Here is a 20016-nt window from a genome sequence, read left to right as displayed (position 1 = left end):
CTAACTCTTGAAATTTGTATTTCTATTGGTTCATTGTCTCCCAGCTTCCTATTGGTTTCACTGTTAAAGGAATACCAGTTTATTCATAATATCTCAAGGAAATTTTGGGCATAACACAAAGTGGAAACAAATAACAGCTTGTCACCTTCTGGTTGTTTTGGCACTTTTTCTCTTTTGATTATATGTTTGTTTGCTGAAGTAAAAAAAAACAAGGGAATTAAAATGTAGTATTTCATCAAAGGTATAACAAGCTTTAAGAAATAAATAAATATTATTACAAGCATAATTCTGTCAATTTTTTCCCCTATGGACAAAATGAACATTACTATGGGCACTTAAGAAATGCTGTTGCTCAGATAAACATTAAAAAAAAGTAAGGAATGTAAATGTGTGATTTCCACATTGTGCAGCTACCCAGGCACCCAACATAGAACCCTGTTATAAGTGCCATTTTAACAACCAGTTCACCAAATTCAATGTAAAATTAGGGCTCAGTTCTGTCAAATCAGTGCAAACCAGCTGAATCCCACAACTGCATCAAACTCAAATACAAATAGATCCCTGAAAGGCTATATATTGACTTAGAAAATACAATTATCATTTTATGTTGGATTATATTTCTACTTAATTTGTTAAATATTTCCCAATTATATTTAATGTGGTTTGGGAAGCACTAGGGAGTTTTGCAGGTCCCTTGTAACCCAGGGCTGCAAGTATAATACCTCTAGATCTATCCTTCTAACTCCAAATTCATTGCTGTATCATCTGATGAATATGTCAGAAATGTCTTGGGTGTTATCTTGAACTGATGACCTTTCTTCCAGGTTCAAATCTGGGATTCAATAACTAAAAGGCCCCTAGGATCCCATCAAGTTCTAATGACTCTAAGGAGACTCTGGGTATTAAGATTTTACCCTTTTAGTTCACTGAGGTTAGACAGGTCTTAGCCTAGAATCATTTTCCATAGCAAAAACAACATTGCACAAAAGATAATTAGGGAGTTTTCCAAATATTGCAGTATAATGATGAGCAATCAAAATACTAAATCCACTTAGAGCCCAGGTTCTGCAGTTTTTTTCAATTGATTCCCCTTTCAGGAAAACCTTCCTACATTCCCTATTAAATATAAAGGGAAATAAATTACAGAGTTTATTATGCATGTACTCATATAAAATAAAATAATTAATCTTCATAAAGAATTCTTTATTTGACAAATAACATTAGTATCATAAATCTGTTTGTGTTTATCTATTTATCCACAATAACTTTTGGAATATTTCAGTAGGATAGAATAATTATTTATCAAATATTTTCTGTACCACTTTGGCAAAGTTCTCATACACTAGTGGACATGCATAACTCAGGCTTGGCACCCCTGACTTAAACATGGTGTTTCTGAGGTCATGGGTTTAGGTTTCCATCCTGATAGGGTGATGCCCAAAGATATTAACTTAGAAATGATCTTGAACTAGCTGACCTCTCTTCTAACTCCAATCTGTGATTTTATGACTTGATGATCTCCAGGGCTTCTTCTAGTTCCAGTGATCAATGGCTATGGGATATCACCTTAAGAGACTTTGGGAACCTCTGGGTAGTTAGACTCTGCCACCCAGGTTTTACTTTGGGAAGGTCCATTAGACCCCTAGTCATTGCATACTATCTCATTGCACTCCTGCTAACAAAAGCAAACCAGAAAAGAGAATGTGACTGTTCAAAGTCACATCTTCCCTGAAAATTCAGGTAGAGTAGTGTAAACCCACTGAATCTACAGAAATGATCAACTGAAATGCAAAACAAAACAGAAAATTTTGTTCCCTATTTGGGATACCATTTTGCAAGTAGGACCTTCTACCCAAAGAAGTTTTAGTACTTTTTCTTTTAGCTCCTCTTGGTACAGGAGAAAGAATACCTGGGTTCAAATCTCACTTCTGGCACTTTCTATCTTTTTGACCTTGGACTACTCATTCAACTACTTTTGGCTTCCATCTCCTCATTCCCATAAAGAACATTGGAATAGTTGTTCTCTTAGGTTTCTTCTAATTTTGGATCTATGATCCTGTGACTTAAGCTACACTTCTAGAGCCAAATAATCTTCCTGTATACCAATTTTTATTAGACAGGAGGATTCTCCCTAGCATTGCCTCAGTTCCCAAGCTCTTAGTTCAACTGGCTATAACCAGCAGGACTCTGAAGTCCTGATTCTTGGAAACATAGAACATATATTAGATTTTTATTGTCATCCTGGCATTCCTTAAATTATGATTTTTGTTATTCGAGAGACAACAGGTATAGTGGGGAAAACATTAAATTTTTGAGACAAAGGACCTACATCCCATCTCTGCTACCTACTCATGTTACCTTGGATACATCAATAAACTGAGCCTTAGTGTCCTTATCTACAAAATGTGTATAATGACAGAATCATAGCTAGAGTGGAGAAATTAGGACTTGACTCTAAAGGTGGAAAATCCAGTGTATACCAACTAATGGCACTCTCCTATGAATGGTTCTTCTTCTATTTTTTTTTTTTTAGGTTTTTGCAAGGCAAATGGGGTTAAGTGGCTTGCCCAAGGCCACATAGCTAGGTAATAATTAAATGTCTGAGACTGGCTTTGAACCCAGGTACTCCTGACTCCAGCGCCGGTGCTCTATCCACTGCGCCACCTAGCCACCCCTCTTCTATTTTTGAACAGTATCAAGTGCTTTATAAAGATAAGAAATTGTCAATAATAATAACAACTAGCATTTAGAGATCACACTATGTGCCTATTATAAATATTATCTCATTTGATCCTCACAACAATCCTGGCAGGTAGGTGCTATTGTTATCCCCATTTTTCAACGGAGGAAACTGAGATTAATGACTGTCCAAAGTCACATAGCTACTAAGATTCTGAGGTCAAATTTGGACTCAGGACTTCCAAATTCCAGACCTAGAACTCTATTACTCTACTTGCCTTTTACTAGTGATTTATTATAGTTCCTCACTGTCCAAAAGACTATGACAGCAGAGGACTCTAGGATGGTCCCACTACCAACTAGAAATGTTCTGAGTATTGTTCAGCAGTATGCTCTGGATTTATGATCCAAGGACTATCCTAAGTATGTTCCCAAGAGACTGAACACAATGTGAGGATTTTTATATCACCACAGCTTGAAAAGGCAGTATACGCAGATGCAAAGGCAATTTACAGATAAGGAACTCAAAGCAATCCATAGTCATATGAAAAATTGCTCTAAATCACTACTTATTAGAGAAATGCAAATTAAAACATCTCTGAGATACCACCTCACACCTCTCAGACTGGCCAAAATGAGCAGAAAGGACAATGATCAATGTGGGAAGGGATGTGGGAAATCTGGGACATTGATACATTGTTGGTGGAGCTGTGAATTCATCCAACCTTTCTGGAGAGCAATTTGGAGTTATGCCCAAAGGACAACAAAAGTGTGCATACCCTTTGATCCAGCAATACCACTACTGGGTCTATACCATGAAGAGATGATGAAAAAGGGTGAAAACATCACTTGTACAAAAATATTCATAGCAGCCCCTTTTTTGGTGGCAAAGAACTGGAAATTAAATGAATGTCCATCAATTGGGCTATGGCTTAATAAACTCTGGTATATGTAAGTGATGGAACTCTATTGTTAAATTAGAAACCAGGAGGGATGGGAATTCAGGGAAGCCTGAAAGGATTTGCATGAACTAATACTGAGCAACATAGGAGTGATGATCAACCTTAATGGACTTGCTCATTCCATCCATGCAACAACCAAGCACAATTGTGGTGTGTCTGTGATGGAGAAGACCATCTGTATCCCAGAGAAAGAACTGTGGAGTTCGAACAAAGACCAAAGACTATTAGCTTTAATTTTAACAAAAACATTATCTTACTATGTAATTTTGCTATCTCTTATACTGTTTTTCTTCCTTCAGGATATGATTTCTCTCTCATCCCATTCAACTTAGATCAATGTATACCATGGAAACAATGTAAAGACTAACAGAATGCCTTCTGTGGGGGGGAGGGGGGAGGGAAGCAAGATTAGGGGGAAAATTGTAAAATTCAAAATAAATAAAATCTTTCTTTTATAAACCAAAAAAGGGCAGTATACAAAGCTTTAATCTGTATTGGTGAAAGGCATCTCTGGACCTTAAAAAAGAAGGGCTATCATTTGGAAGTTAAGTTTGATATCGAGGGAAATCTGAGTTGCTACCTTGGTCATTTGTCCAATTTATGGTTGCGATTCATTTCACCACCAGAGTCTCCAATACTAACCTTGGTGCGATCCAAAATACTTAATAAGGGAATGTAGTTCATCTTGAATCTTGAGTTCTATGAGTTTTTTTCCCATTCCAAAATCACGGAGATTGTGTAAAGCAAATCTTCTCATTATTTTCCATGTTTCTCCATTACTAAAAACAATGCCTAATACAAAAACATACTAAGAGTAAAACAATGTCCCCAAATGCAGCCCCTGATTAAGTCTCAGTGCTTAATAGATTCTAACTTCTTATATGACCTAGACTTCTAAAAGGCATAGACTTCTAAAAGGTATTTTCATCAAGGGAACAGACTCATGAAATCTTATCTCACTATGTATGTGGTAGGATAGGAGTTGGGGTGGGAGTGGGAGTGGGAGTGGGTGTGAATTGTGGAGGGAGAAGGGGAAAGCTGGGAGGTGAAAATTAGAAAGGGAAGTAGAGTAGTAATAATGGAAAGAATATAGGTCTATGAATTAGCAGAACTTAATCCTAACCCTGGCTTTGAGACTAGATGTGGGACCTTAACCAAGTTACTCCCTCCTCTCCAAATTTCCTCCTGTAAAGGAGTTGGATGATCTCTGAGGATCCTCCCAGATCCAAATTATTAAGATATTATTGCAAGTGCAATTCACAATGGGAAGATTTTGTAATCATGATAAAATATGCCCTTCATCATTGGAGACTCAAACTCATATGGCCCAATGACAAAAATCTCACCTAACCCAGATTGCATGTCATCCTTCCATTCATTAGATATGTGGCTAAGGGAAAGTCACTTAATTTTTCTGAACATCTCTTTCCACATTTTAAAATGATAATAATATACTATCACATCAGGAGGCTATTATGAAGAAACCAGTTGGTAAACAGTTAATCTCCATAATCTCTGGATCCATAGTGAGCTTTAAAGTGGTAAAGTGGTTCAAATAAGAATTGCTACAGGTGACCTCTGAGATTCCTTTCAGTAAAAGAATTCGATGTTTCTATATTTTGAGAAGTTTGAAGCACAGGAAAAGTGAGAAATTTTCTGAAAGTCAAACAGGTAAAGGAGCTGAGGATCCTTTAATAAGGCGGTGAAAATATTTTATATATATGAAAAAGTGGTTCCCTTTGGAAGGGGTACAGGATATGGAAGAAAAAAAACATTTGAATTACCATGTCCTTCCATTATCTTTTTAAATATTGGAATTTCCGGTCTGTTTCCAAATGCTTCACCATGGTTTATAAAGGCATCCTTTATGACATCATAACCCACGAGTACCACTTTTTTCTTGGAACCCATGTATACAGTGAACACCTGCCCATAAGTCTTGGACAGCTAAAATGTATATGAAAAACAAAAAAAGGATTAATAAGGAGAGTACACAAGGAAAAACTGAGTTCATAGAAGGTTTTGTTGCCCTTTCATCTCTTCCATGTTTTTAGTATTGACATAGCCCTTCTCCAGTGCTTCCCATTGGTTCAGCAGATATCACCTTCTATTTTTACACAGTATCCCCTCTTCTAAGGGATGTTCTTCTGAGATCATTTTAAAATAAAAAAAAAAATCTTTGCAGCAAGTTTCTCTGATAAAAGTCCCATTTCCAAATTAGGTAAGGCATGATTCAAAAATATCAGAAGAAAAGGTCAAGGAATATGAACAAGCATTCCCTCAAAGGAAGACATCTGAACAATAAATAACCACATCAAAAACAGAAACAAACCTGTTTCAAATCACTAGTAGGTAGAAAAATGAGAATTTTGATTTGAGTATGAGTTTTTATCTCATACCAATCAGATTGACAAATAGTACCAAAAAAAAGGAAAATAAAGCTTGAAAGGCCATAAGAATTCATGTACTTTAAGGCATTCTTGGAGCTGGGAACTGTACAGCTATTGTAGGGAACAATTTGGAACTATTTCCTAAAGTTTATGCCCTAAACTGTATATACCTTTTGACCTATTGCTAGAACTACTGGTACTATACACAAATAGAACAAAGAAAGAGTAAAGGTACATATAAATATTCAGTGGCTCTTTTTGTGGTAGCAGAGAAGTAGAAACCAAGAAGATACTTATCAGTGGAGGAATGACTAAACAAATTATTGTATATGAATATTTATGTATATGAATATGAATACTGTTATGCTATAAAAAATAGTTGATTTCAGCAAAATCTGAGATCTGACATTGAGTGAAGTAAGCAGAACTAGAACATGACATAGTCTTAGACTATAATAGAATTATAAAGAAAACTTGAAAGATTTTAGAACTCTAATCAGTGCAGTGCTGTGATTTCAAAGACCATTGATAAAACATGTTACCTATACCTCCTGATAAAGTAGTGATAGATTCAAGATGCAAAATAAGAAACATATTTTGGGACCTCACCAATAGGCATGTGCTTTGTTAGACTATTTATATTTGTTACAAGATGTTTGGTTGGTTTGTTTGTTTGTTTTTCCCCCAGTGGGGACCATGGGAGGGGAAAGAAAATAAATGCTTATTAATTGAAAAAACAGCTTTAAGAGGAAAATAAAATTGTTTAAATGAAAAACATTACATTTTGTTTATGTTCAAGTCAGTATCTGACCCATAGAATATACTCAATAAATGTATGCTTAATTGAAATGAAAAATAAGAGAGTGTCCCATAGATCTAAACTTCACCTATATTTCATCTTTGTCGCACATGAAAACAGGCTCTTTGGAAATCTCCATGAATTGATTTGAACTAAGTCATCAATAGCAGATAATGGCTTTGTGCATGATTCTTCCAGATAAATTTGCATATTAAGAATGGAATAGTGGAAGATAATTTAATTTCTGAAGGAACAGAATCATTAATAGGGGAATTCCAGCATCCACAGTAAATCTATGCAGGGTAAGACTTTTGGTAACAGACACTTCCTAGAGTTTCTCTAATCACACTGTGGAGTCTTTAACTAACTCTGCCTCAAAAGGATATGAAAAATGTCGTTTTGAAATTCAATATGGTTTGCCTTTACCCTATTCCCTAATAGTGATTATTCTTTGTCTCATCTCTTTCTTACTTGCCTTAATCATGGAATGAGTGTTGCTTCAGTCAAACTGAGATCTGTTAAAAATCTTAGTTTAAAAAGACCAAGATTTCTCCCTGCATCCAGTCATCTCCAGTCATCCTGATCCATATCTTGCCTCTGGACCCACATGGTTCCAGAGGAGAAAATGAGGCTGGATTTTGCACAGCCCACTTAAATCCAATTCATTTGCATATCATGGCATCACCTCCCTGATGTCATGGTCTTTTTTGAGAACAAAGGACAACACCTAGGGATATAATCCTGTGCCACAAAGTCTTAACCAGGGCAAGGTGAATGACAATAGAAATTAGAATATACTGACAACACATTTTCAGGAATGTGATTTCTAACATACATACACACACATACACACACACACACACACACACACACACACACACACGTAAGTTCCTCCTTCCCTAACCTTATTGTACAGGTTGGCAACCTTGTTGCTTCCTCAGTGCCCCTGCCACATCTACCCATTCCGACAATGGTAAGAGCCAGGCCTTTAGCAGCATAGAAAATCTTTCAGTGTCCCTACTCCAAGTGAGCTCTCCCGCTTTATCCTCACTCATATCCTGGCACAAAAAATCCTTGATGGAGCTCTGCTTGGATCCTACACTAAAGACAACCCAATTAAGTATCACAACTTTTTTTGTCCTGAGGAACATTAAGGACTCTAGAATTCTCTCATATCTTATCCTTTGTTAGTTTCTGGGCTTCCCACCTTTCTCATTTTTCGTATGCCTATGGATGATTAGAGGAATTGAAATTGAAATAGAGAAGAGAATAAAAGAAAAGAACAATCATCTTTTTAACATACAAATTCAAGTATATTTTTCCTCCAAGTGATGCTTTTGAATTTGTGTTTTGTACCAAAATTATTTTTATATCAACAAGATTCATTCATTTTAGCCTTAATGACTTTTGTGTTTTGGGTTTTTTTTTTGAGGCAATCAGGGTTAAGTGACTTGCCCAGGGAGACACAACTATTGTCTGAGGCTGAATTTGAACTTGGGTCCTCCTAACGCAAGGGCTCATATTCTAGCCACTGCACCACCTAACTGTTCCTAGCCTTGATGATTTTTTAATGTCAATATGAATTCTTTTTTTTACCATCTAACTATTCATACTTTTGTAAATTAGTCTTCTATAATAATAATTATAAAATATTTGTCATCCATATACCATGGTGACTGCTCTGTTTCTAGCATACAAACTTTGCTCTCCTCCTCCCATCCTTATCCTTCAGGAGACTAGCACACAAAGAAACAAGTTGCACATGAGCAAAGTTCTCAGAAATCTAGAAAACTAATTGGAGGAATGACCTTTTTTGACCCTCATTTCCATTAACAGCAGAGAGAATGGGGTAGAAAAACTAACTTCAAAATAAATAAATAAATAAAGTGAGGTTCTGAATTCAAGAAGTTCTCATTGAAGAAGCTTCTCTAAACTCAAAGGAACCACTGCAAATTATTTATAACTTTTCTCACCATAGAGTGGAAAGAGATCTTCCCTAGAAGGTCTGATTCTGATTCTGCCCAGGGAAACAATTCAACTAACTTTGAATATAAGTAATTCTGTCTTAGTTTTAATATCAACTTTGAATATAGTTTGCTAGGCAAGCAAAATGTATGAAAATTCCTAGTGAAGAAAAACTCCTTATGCCCTAAATCCTTTTTGAATCAATATTTCTTAATTATTGCTAACTGCCTGTACTATATAGCTATATCCTGCTTTAATTCTCTGCATCATAAATTTTAAAGAATGTTTTTCTCAGTTCATGTAAAAACAATTTTAACATTCTTTTTTTATCATTAAGTTCCACATTCTCTCTCTCCCCCTATTTGAGAAGGCAAGCACTTTGATATAAATTATTCATGTGCAGTCATGCAAAACATATTTCCATAAAGTCATATTGCAAAAGAGAACACAAAAATAAAACAAGAAAAAAGTAAAAACTATACTTCAATCTGCATTCAGATTCTTTCTCGGGAGGTGGATATCATTTTTCATTACAAATCCTACAGGGTTATCTTGTGTCATTTTATTCCTGAGTATAGTTAATTGATCATTCACAATGTTGCTGTTATTGTATATGTAATCTGACTCTATTCACATCACTTTGCATCAGTTCATATAAGTCTTTACAGATTTTGTGAAAATCATCCTGCTCATCATTTCTTATAGCACAATAGTGTATATACAATACTATCACAATCATAATTCATAACTAGTTCAGCCATTCCCCAATTGATGGGCATCATCTCAATTTCCAATTCTTAGTGACCATAAAAAGAGCTGATATAAATATTTTTGTACTTATAGGTCATTTTCCTTTCTCTTTGATCTCTTTGAGGTATAGTGGTTTTGCTGGATCAAAGGATATACACAGTTTCAAATTATTAGATCAATTATTGGATCAATTCACAACCCCACCAAGAGTGCATTAATTACCTATATCTTAACCTGCTGTTAAGAAACAGATGTTTCTTAACTGTGAGTGTGTCTTTTCTGGATTCTCAATGCACGTTAACTTTAGCCTTCTCTGATCTGTTTTAAGCCCATGATATATGAAAATATCAGCCCATCCACCCCAAAAGGCCATGAACACACAAACAGGTTGAAGGTAAAAGATGCCAACTCATCAAACATGCACACTCCTATACCTGAACCCTCATTGATCAGTATACCACCACTACCACCAGCAAAGAAATATAAAACCCTACCTCTATCAGAGACATAAACTGCTTATTCAGATCCACCAAGTTCAGATTGCCTATGAGGGGCAAGGGAAAGGGTCCAGGAGGTAACTTGATCCTGTGTCTCTCAAGCAAAGTTATCAAATAAAAGATAACCACCAAGCCCAGTGCCCCATAGACCAAAGATGAGACAGTCAGATCCTGAAGCAGAATCTTGTATGCACTCATCTTCTTTCAATTAGCTTTCCCTGCACAAAGGCATCTGGAGGTGGAGAAAGCCAAAGGTACTAACCTTTATAGGAATATCCTCACCTTGCTGGAAGCATATTCAAATCTCCTTGGCTCTGATGCCTTCAGCTAGTATCCACATCCACAACTTTGGAAAACAGCCAGCTGAAAGATTTCCAGTGAAAAAAGTGTGGATTATATCGATGTTTTTCAACTGGAGATCTAATTTCTTCAAGTGTTTATTTCTTTAATCATCAAGGTGACTACCCACCAGGAAGCTAAATTTAATCTCATAAGAATTCAGTTGGAATCAAATAGCTAGTTATGCAAAAGAAGGCATCAGAGACATGTGGGACTGAAGTCACCACTTAACCCCCAAGAAAGAGATTTTTTCCAGATGTTTGTGATGTTAAAAAGCATTGATGTTAACTGTGATTTGCCCTGTACCTCACCTGCACCCACTAGGACTGTCCTTAGCAACCCTTACACATCCCCAAGATATTGTCTAGCATATATGCTTATACTGGAGTAGTGTTATTTAGACTTTTCAAAAGAATTTTTCTTTTTGAGATCAATGAATTGAGGTCAGAAAATAGCTGGAAAATTACTGATCCAGAAAGCTGAATTCTAAATGGAGAAATTAAGAGATAAGGGTTTGACTTGTGATTTATTTAGTGATCCTCAGCAACTTGCTATTTTAATTGTTCTGTTCATGGTCTCCCATTTTTTTTTTTTAGATTTTTCAAGGCAGTGGGGTTAAGTGGCTTACCCAAGGCCACACAGCTAGGCAATTAAGTGTCTGAGGCCGGATTTGAACTCAGGTACTCCTGACTCCAAGGCCAGTGCTCTATTCACTGCGCCACCTAGCCGTCCCATCCCATTTTTAATACAAGGAGAGAAAACATCAATTTAGAATTAGTCAATTAAAATTCATGGTCAGTGATTCATCACCTTTTGTTCCCATAATAATAATAATAATAGCAACAATAACTCATCTTTCATTTCTCCATCCTGAGATTCTCTTCTCCATTGGTTATAATTGGAACCTCCATTTTGAGAAAGGTCCTAGACCTCCTATGTTACACTGTCTAGGCTACTGTGCTTCAACTGCCTTCTCTCACTGGTGCATTCCTCCCACACTCTCCATTTTGATAAATGTCCCAGACCAACCATTCTGTATTCTCTGGACTTTACCACCAAAACTCCTGTTGGTACCGGCCCCATTTTGCAGTTCCCCTTTTATGTATTATCTTCCCCCAAAAGAAAGTAAATACTTTGAGATCAGAGACTAATTTTTTCCCTCATATTTAATTTCCCAAGACTTGCTGCCATTGTTGTTGTTGTTGTTGTTGTCATTAAGAGGAACAACTACCACACAGAATGATGTGTTGACGCTAGCATGAATAAATTTAAATGAGGCAGAGTTTCATAAAATCTTTCTGACTCCAGGCCAGGCACTCTATCCACTGTGCCACCTAATTGACCCTAAAACATACCTACCACTACCATATTATCCTCACACTCCCCTATTAGGTCCCCTCTTGCTCTGGTCTAAGTTCCCAAACTACCCCTTTCTGAGTTCCCCTCAGAGAAGTTATAATCTGACTGCTACCCAAGCTTCTACAGCAGCAGCAGCTAGAGGTATGTCTGCTAAATTCCTTTCTGCACCTTAGGGAAGAGAATAGGAATAAGAGGATGTGATATCTGCAAGTTTCTGTTTGAGATTGGTCAGAATGAGTTGTACAGTTGTACCTATATAACAAGAATTAAGGGATAGTTTTTATGTGTAATTGGAAAAAAATTATAAAAAAAAAGAAGTCAGAAATAAGGGGTAGCTGATTTCCTATGTGTAATATGAAAGAAGATAAAGAAACTAGATTTCCATTACTGTTGCCTACCTGCCCTTCTCCTCCTCTTCTTCCACCTGTAAATTTTGCTTGGATTGGTCTTTGGAAGCAACAAGGTTGCCAACCTGTACAATAAGGTTAGGGAAGGAGGAACTTACCTGGGTGTGTGTGTGTGTGTGTGTGTGTGTGTGTGTGTGTGTGTATGTGTGTATGTGTGTTAGAAATCACATTCCTGAAAATGTGTTGTCAGTATATTCTAATTTCTATTGTCATTCACCTTGCCCTGGTTACTCTAGTCTTCCTAAGCCATAGCAAGAAAAGTAGTAAGCAGAGGCAGAGAATCTGAGTCACTACTAACTTCTAGGCTACAGCTGAACCTAACTCCAGCAAGAGATGGGATGGTGTTCTGTTGAATTCTCTCATCTGGTACCAAATAATTTTTCTTATTATACCCAATTCCCTTGGAATTCTTATATCTAAAGACCAAAGGCTAGAGTAGAACAGAATCAAGAGTTTATAATTCCTATTTCCTGGGTGGACATTATTAACATCCTGCTGTATTCAATCCCTCCTATTGGGGTTTGACACAGAATGTGTGAAGGAATTCTCTGACACAGACTATCTCCCAGTTGTGTAGACTTTATTAGAATCATTGAAAATTTCATGGGCTAAGCTTAGAAGATAGGTTATAAACATGCTCCTTATATAGGTTAGAGGAAAATAATTTGTATGAGGTGAATTCTGGATATCAGATGGAGTCCTAGGAACCAATGGCACCAAAAAGGGGAGGTAAGAAAAAGGCAGAACTTGTTATTAAGTAATAAATGTTTGTTAAGGTGGGTTTTACATGACATTAGAAACCCCAAACAAGCCAGGTACTAATAATAGGGCAGGCAAAACAGTTAATTAAGGACAAAAGTAGATTTAGGCAGGCCAGGAACCCTCAAGTAATAAAATATATGTATAAGACGAAGATAACCTTAAGGCTCCTCAAGTGGGCCAGGGCAGAGGGTATGTATAGGGGGTAGTCAAAAGACAAAGGGGCCTCAGGTAGGGGCAGAAGCAGCAGATTTTGTAATTAAATCATAACTATAATCCCAGGTTTTAGCAAGGGGCTGCAGAGCAGTTCAAAATATTGGGGGTGAGGAGTGGCTCCTCATCTCCACCCTAGGCGCTGGATGGGTCTGGCTTTTCCCATCTATCTTCCTCTCCACCTACTGGCTTCCCTGACTTCTTTTAAATCTTTGCTAAAATCACACCTTCTGCTAGAAGCCTTTCCAGGTCCTTCCCAATATCACTGACTTCCCTATGAGATGATCTCCAAAACTCTTCTGTATATATCTTATTTGTACATCATTATTTGCATATTTCATGCAAATTGTTGCATATAGGCTTTAGAATGTGAGCTCTTTGAAAGTACTATTTTTCTTTTGCATTTCTTTGCATCCCCAAGAGAAGACTTGATTTCAAATAGACCAGTGCCCCCTTTCCCCAATCCTTCCTCCAACATCTACTCACTTGCCTTAATCAAATTAAAAACAAAGGTTAGATACTGCTTTTTTTTTTTAAAATAGGAGACTATAATTCAGTATCAGGGAGAAGAAAAGGATGAAAGGGGGTTAGTTTGCTAGTTATATGGCATCCAGGACCAGGTATTGAACAAAAATTAATTTTTCTTATTATATTTCTTCTCCCCACTCCACTGTCCATGCCAAGAGGGTGAGATAGACCTCAGAAGAATTCCTTAATTAGAGGGGAAGTGTCTTTTCTCCAATGGGGATTAGATTAGAATTACTGGACATGACCCTGGATGCAATGGAAGGCCTTGACCTCTTTAAGCTAAAGTTTTTAACATACTAGATTGTTATTTGTCCTTCATTCTCAAAAGTGACCTTGACATCAGGGAGGTGAAACCATGACATGAAAGTGAATTAAGTGTGTGTGTGTGTGTGTGTGTGTGTGTGTGTGTGTGTGTGTGTTGGGGAGAGGAGGGGAGAGTGAAGACAACTGCAAAATCACCAACCTCACCTTCTCCTCTAGAGCCATCCAGGTCTAGTGGCCAGAATAGGATTAGGACAACTGGAGATGGCCCTGGATGCAATGGGAGACATTGACCTCTTTAAGCTAAAGTCTTTAACAGGTCTCATTTTGACTGAGTTAAAAAATAAACTGAATAAAGCTAGGTAAGAAAGAGATGAAGCAAAGAATGATCGTTTTTTACTTAGTCAAAAAAAAATAAATTTGGAAAGAAAGACTCTCAGGGTTTCTGGCCAAAAGAGGGACAATTGCAATTTACCTTCATTCTCAACCAATCAGGGTCCAAACAATGACCAAGTGGGACTTAATTAGAGTCAGAATGATTCACGTTCAAGGCATGATCCTTAAGAAAGAAATCTAGCTGGTAAATTTTCAGATCTCTAGCCAGGTTGGAATGATCAAAATTTACATTATTTTGGCAGAGTACTCACCAGGTAAAAAATTGAGGTAAAAGATAGCCTAGTTTGCCTTCACCAAATAATGTCTGAGAAGGGAAGACCCTCAGAGCTTCTAGCCAGAACAGGAACAATTGCTATCATCAAAATCCAGTGAACTGGGGCAGCTAGGTGGTGCAGTGGATAGAGCACTGGCCCTGGAGTCAGGAGTACCTGAGTTCAAATCTGACCTCAGACACTTAAAAATTACCTAGCTGTGTGGCCTTGGGCAAGCCACTTAACCCCATTGTCTTGCAAAAAAAAAAAAAGAAAATGTAAAAAAACCCAATGAACAAGTGAGGCTTGGGTAGGAGGTCCACCACTGACCCCCTTGGAGTGATTTGTGTTTAAAGGTTAGCTCCTAGATGGCAGCATGAGGGCATGAATTTCTGGATACTCATTTCCCCAAAACTCAAAAAGCAGTCAAATTATAACTCTAGCTAAAATTTAGAGAGACAGAACTCACAGAAAGACTGAGTGATACAATTTCCCAGTCCAAGACAACTTAGAAAATCCACAAGTAAGGTTTGTTTCACCAAGACCAGTGGCTGGAAAAAGCAGCAGAGCAGCCACAGCATAACACAGCCTGGTCAGAGCAAACCTGCTCCAGCCTTCCAGGAACAGCCCTAGAGGTACCTGGGTCCATGGAAGGGGGATGGTTTCCAAACCTCTGGGCCCAGGGATCACCAAATGGCTTGAAGGGGTGGTGAGAGAACTCTGAGGCACCAGAGTGAGCACTGTGCCTCAGAGCAGCCGTGCAAGGGTAAGCCACACAGCAGCTTCCAGAGAGTGCAGCCCACAGATGGTAGGGGGAGGGGAGAGACTGAAGAGGTCTCTCTGCTCTCCCTGGGGCAGGCCTCTGCTGTTTGCCCATTCTCAGATCCAAGTTGCAGCCTGGGTTCACCCACTACCATGGCGAAACAGGAATCACCCTCATAGCTCCAGGGCAGAGGGGAGTGCCTGTAGTCACCAGAGCACAAGCATGAGAGCAGTGAAAATCTCTCATAAGGAGGAAATAAGGTCCCTGTGGGGTATCCCCAAAACCCCCCAAAACCTTGGAAGTGCAGTAAATCAGTCATCATGGGGAAATGAGCAAACAACAGAAAAAGAAGAACCTGACCATAGAAAATTACTTTGGTCTCATGGAGGATCAAAATACACAGAAAATGACAAAGTTGAAGCTTCTGTATCCAAAGCCACCAAGAGAAATAGGAAATGGGTTCAGGCCATGGACAAACTCAGAAAAACAGGTAAGGGAGGTAGAGGAAAAATTGGGAAAAGAAATGAGAGCAATGCAGGTAAATCATGAAAACCGAGTCAGCAATTTGGTGAAAGAAATACAAAAATTACTGCAGAAAATAATATGTTAAAAGTCAGTTTAGGCCAAATGGAAAAAACAACCCAAAAGGCAAATGAGAAGAATGTCTTAAAAAGCAGAATTAGTGAACTGGAAAAGGAGATAAAGTTTAGCTCCTTTTGAATTTCAATGGGTGTTATCAAAACTTGAATTTCCAGAGCTATATTTCAAGAAGTCATAATAAAACTTCCATGAGACGAAAGAGTTAATTGTCGGGGCAGCTAGGTGGCACAGTGGATAAAGCACCAGCCCTGGAGTCAGGAGTACCTGGGTTCAAATCCGGGCTCAGACACACTTAATATACGTAGCTGTGTGGCCTTGGGCAAGCCACTTAACCCCATTTGCCTTGCAAAATCCTAAAAAAAAAAAAAAGAGTTAATTGTCTCAGTTTTTTAAAAAAATGACAGAATAAATAAGTAGGAAAGAAAAAATGTAGTCCCCAAACTTATGAAGTATAATCAATCAAAATAAATTTATATTCCTTTGGACAGACACCTACATGTAAGACTGATGGAGTACCTAGAGTCTCCCATATGGTACCAAGATAAAGGCCACCTCATACACTCTTTCTTTTTTTTTTAGTGTTTTTTTTTTGCAAGGCAAATGGAGTTAAGTGACTTGCCCAAGACCACACAGCTAGGTCATTATTAAGTGTCTGAGGCCGGATTGGAAGTCAGGTATTCCTGATTCCAGGACTAGTGCTCTATTCCACTATGCCACCTAGCTGCCTCCACCTCATACACTCTAAATCTCCTTTTCTAGTGTCATCTTCATCATGTTCTTTGCAAATAGCCCCAGCTACTTCAATCACTGGATTCTTAACCTGTAGTTCATGAATTTGATTTCCTTTTTAATATTTTGGTTAAAAGTTTTTCTATATAACTGATTTCATCTGTAATTCTATGCATTGTATTCTATACACTTAAAAGCATTATTCTGAGAAGGGTACCATCCATAGACTTCACCAGACTGCCAAATATAAAATTTAAGAACCCCTATTCCAATCCCACGATTTCAGTGGTTGATAGATTTGGGAAAGACATCTCCACCTCCATGATGATCCCAATGCAGAATAAGGATCAGAGTCTAGATAAGACTTTAGAAGATGAGTCTAACCCCTTCATTTTCCAGATGAAGAAATTGAGGTCCAGAGAGGTCAGGTAGCTTGCCTAGAATCATAGTCAGTAAGTGTCTGAAGCGGAATTTGAAATGAAGTTTTCTTGACTCTAAATATGGTTATTTATAAATAGATAAATATATCAGAGATGAGTGCTCTAAAACTGTGTTACTTTTAAGGGTGTGCAATCAAAAAAATTAAAGACTACTGCTGTAAGGAAACATAAGAAGATAATCAAATCAGCAGATTTGTTCCCCATTTTATGTCCTCTCCTAAGCTTATTCCCATCAGTGATTTGTTTGTTTCAAGGCAAAGAGCCTCCCTCCCTCCTTCAAATGAAGAAAATCAAATTGCCATTCAATGCCAACTTCCTTTTTTTTTTCTTGGCAAGGCAATGGGGGGGGTAAGTGACTTGCCCAAGGTCACACAGCTAGGTCATTATTATTAAGTGTCTGAGGTCAGATTTAAACTCAGGTCCTCCTGACTCCAGGGTGGGTACTCTATCCACTGCGCCACCTAGCCACCCCTCAATTCCAATTTCTTGACCAAACTTTGTCATTAGATGCAAATCTCAGGATTGATCAAATTCAAATATAATATTGTTTCCTCCATTCTACTAGATATTCCATGATTCAGTTCCCTGGTAAAGGGATGTCATTGGGTTGAAGACATACCTATCATCCAAACAAGCCTTGCCATATTTGGAGAATCAAAAACAAAAGGCAATCTCTGCTCTCCCTAACACCTCCCAATCTCCAAAGTACATGGTAAGGACATTTCTGGGAACTGGGGAGTTCAGGAGATTTAAAATTATTCCATGTGATTATTAACCAAAAGTTTTATGGAAAAGGAAAGGAAGTGTATGGATGACATCATTGCAAAGACTTCCATTGTTTGATTTAGAATTATGCAGTATTACTGTTGAAAGGAATTTTGGAGATTGTCCAATCCAATTTCCTCATTATTTCAAGTAAAGAAACCTCAATCTTTTAGGTGGAGTAGAATGACTGTCACTGATGTTGAAGGGAATATCTTCTATCTCCTAAGTTATTCTATTTCTGATGATGAGAAACCATGGAGGTGGAGATGAAATTTTACAGAATCAGAAATCTGAAAGAAACTTTGGTAACTATCTAGTTCAACCTTTGAATGAACAAGAATCCACACTATAACCTACCCAAGGAAGAGTTTTTCAGCTTTCACTTTATAAATTCTAATGAGAAGAAATTCAGGGAGGGGCTAGGTAGCACAGTGGACAGAGCACCAGCCCTGGAGTCAGGAGTACCTGAGTTCAAATTCGGCCTCAGACACTTATTAATTACCTAGCTGTGTGGCCTTGGGCAAGCCACTTAACCCCATTTGCTTTGAAAAACCTAAAAAAGGAAACAAAAAAAAACCAGAAGAAATTCAGTAAATCAAGTTAGTTCATCCTACTTTGGGGGATTTCTCACTGTTTGCAAGGTTTTTTCCCCTACTTTGTACTGGGATCATGGGAAGCTGAAGGAGTTAACTAAGGATTACCAAAAAGAAAAAGAGAAGAAAGTCATTTAAACATTTGTTTAAATTCATAGAAGAGCAGAACCAGAAGATCAGTGTACACACTAACAGCATCACCCAGTGTTGATGGACTTACTCATTTCAGTAGTATAATAATCAAAGACAATTTTAAAAAACTTGTGATAGAAAATGCCATCCATATCCAAAGATGGAACTATAGATCAAAGCTTACTAATTTCAATTTTAAAAGTTATCTTATGTATTTTTTACTCTCTAATCTTTTTTTTCCATTTCAATCTGATTCTTTTTATCACAACATAGTTAATATGGATTTGTGTTTAGCATGGTTATACATGTATAGCCTATAAATAGATTGCTTTCTGTGAGAGTTAGGGAAGGAAAGGAGGGAGAAAAATATGAAATTCAAAATCTTGCCAAAAAAAATGATTGTTGAAAACCACCATTGTATGTAGTTAGAAAAATAAATAAATAAAATATTAACTGCATAGAAGAAAACAGGAAAGTCAGAAAGAAATATAAATACTTTGAAATTTACATGATGAATTAATCATATATATATATATATTTGAAAGTTAAAACAAGGGCAGGGTAATGGCATATACCTAAAATCCCAGGAACCAGGAGATTAAAACTCGTGGATCACCTGAGCAGAGTAGTTGTGAGCTGCCATGGTCTTTACCAAGGCAACAGGGTGCCTGCAATAAGTCTGGCACCAATATGGCAAAGTCCCTGGGACTGAAGAACCATCAAGCTATCTAAGGGAAAGTTAAATGACCTTCTCAGAAGCAGGATAGATCAAAATTCCCCTGGTGATCAGTAGTGGGATCAGGTAATGATATGTGATCATTGCACTTCCAGTCTAGGAAAGAGAAGGAGACCCAACCTCAAAAATCAAATAAACAAAAACTAAAATAAACTGAAAAGAAAAGACAAACTATATAATGAAGATGAGAAATTTCATATAGTTTCCCATGTTCTTCTTTGTATATGGAAATACCCATTTTATTTGTAGTTTTTTAAATTCAGAATTTTAAAATTAATTTAAAAATTTCTTTGAGAGCAAAGACTTTTTTATTTTTCATTTTTATCTTCATATTCCCTGGTGCCTAGAATAGTGGCTATTACATAATCCCTTGTAAATGCTTGTTGATAGACTTATTGCTTGAATGCTACTGCAAATACCCATCTCAATAGCACTAGTATTCTTCCAGTGATGCTATATGGTTATGAATCTTGGAACTTGATGATCTTTTGCTGTTTTGTTGTTGTTGTTGATTTGATTCAGTTATGTCTGACTCTTCATGATCCCATTTGGGTTGTTTGTTTTTTTTTTGGCAAAGATACTAGAGTGGTTTGTCATTCCCTTCTCCAACTCATTTTACAGATAAGGACTTGCCCAAAGCCACATAGCTATTAAGTATATGAGACCAGATTTGAACTGAGGTCTTCCTGACTCCAGACCCAGC

The 20016-nt window shown here is 37.4% G+C and overlaps 1 protein-coding gene across 1 annotated transcript in view; it reads right to left on the bottom strand.

The window, feature by feature from the left end:
• The window catches only part of LOC141498839 (cytochrome P450 2K1-like), a 66140-nt gene that overhangs the window by 30655 nt on the left and 15469 nt on the right, over positions 1-20016 (bottom strand). The window contains exons 2-5 of the mRNA XM_074201915.1: positions 12139-12212; positions 7745-7931; positions 5426-5588; positions 4284-4433 (exon numbers count right to left, since the gene is read on the bottom strand). Coding sequence (XP_074058016.1) covers positions 4284-4433; positions 5426-5588; positions 7745-7931; positions 12139-12212 — 574 coding nt within the window. The remainder of the gene's footprint in view (positions 1-4283; positions 4434-5425; positions 5589-7744; positions 7932-12138; positions 12213-20016) is intronic.

The sequence above is a fragment of the Macrotis lagotis genome, chromosome X (assembly GCF_037893015.1).
Source record: "Macrotis lagotis isolate mMagLag1 chromosome X, bilby.v1.9.chrom.fasta, whole genome shotgun sequence".
NCBI classification, from domain to species: Eukaryota; Metazoa; Chordata; class Mammalia; order Peramelemorphia; family Peramelidae; genus Macrotis; species Macrotis lagotis.
Note: the sequence above shows the minus strand (reverse complement) of the source record. Positions and strands in the feature narration are given on the sequence as shown.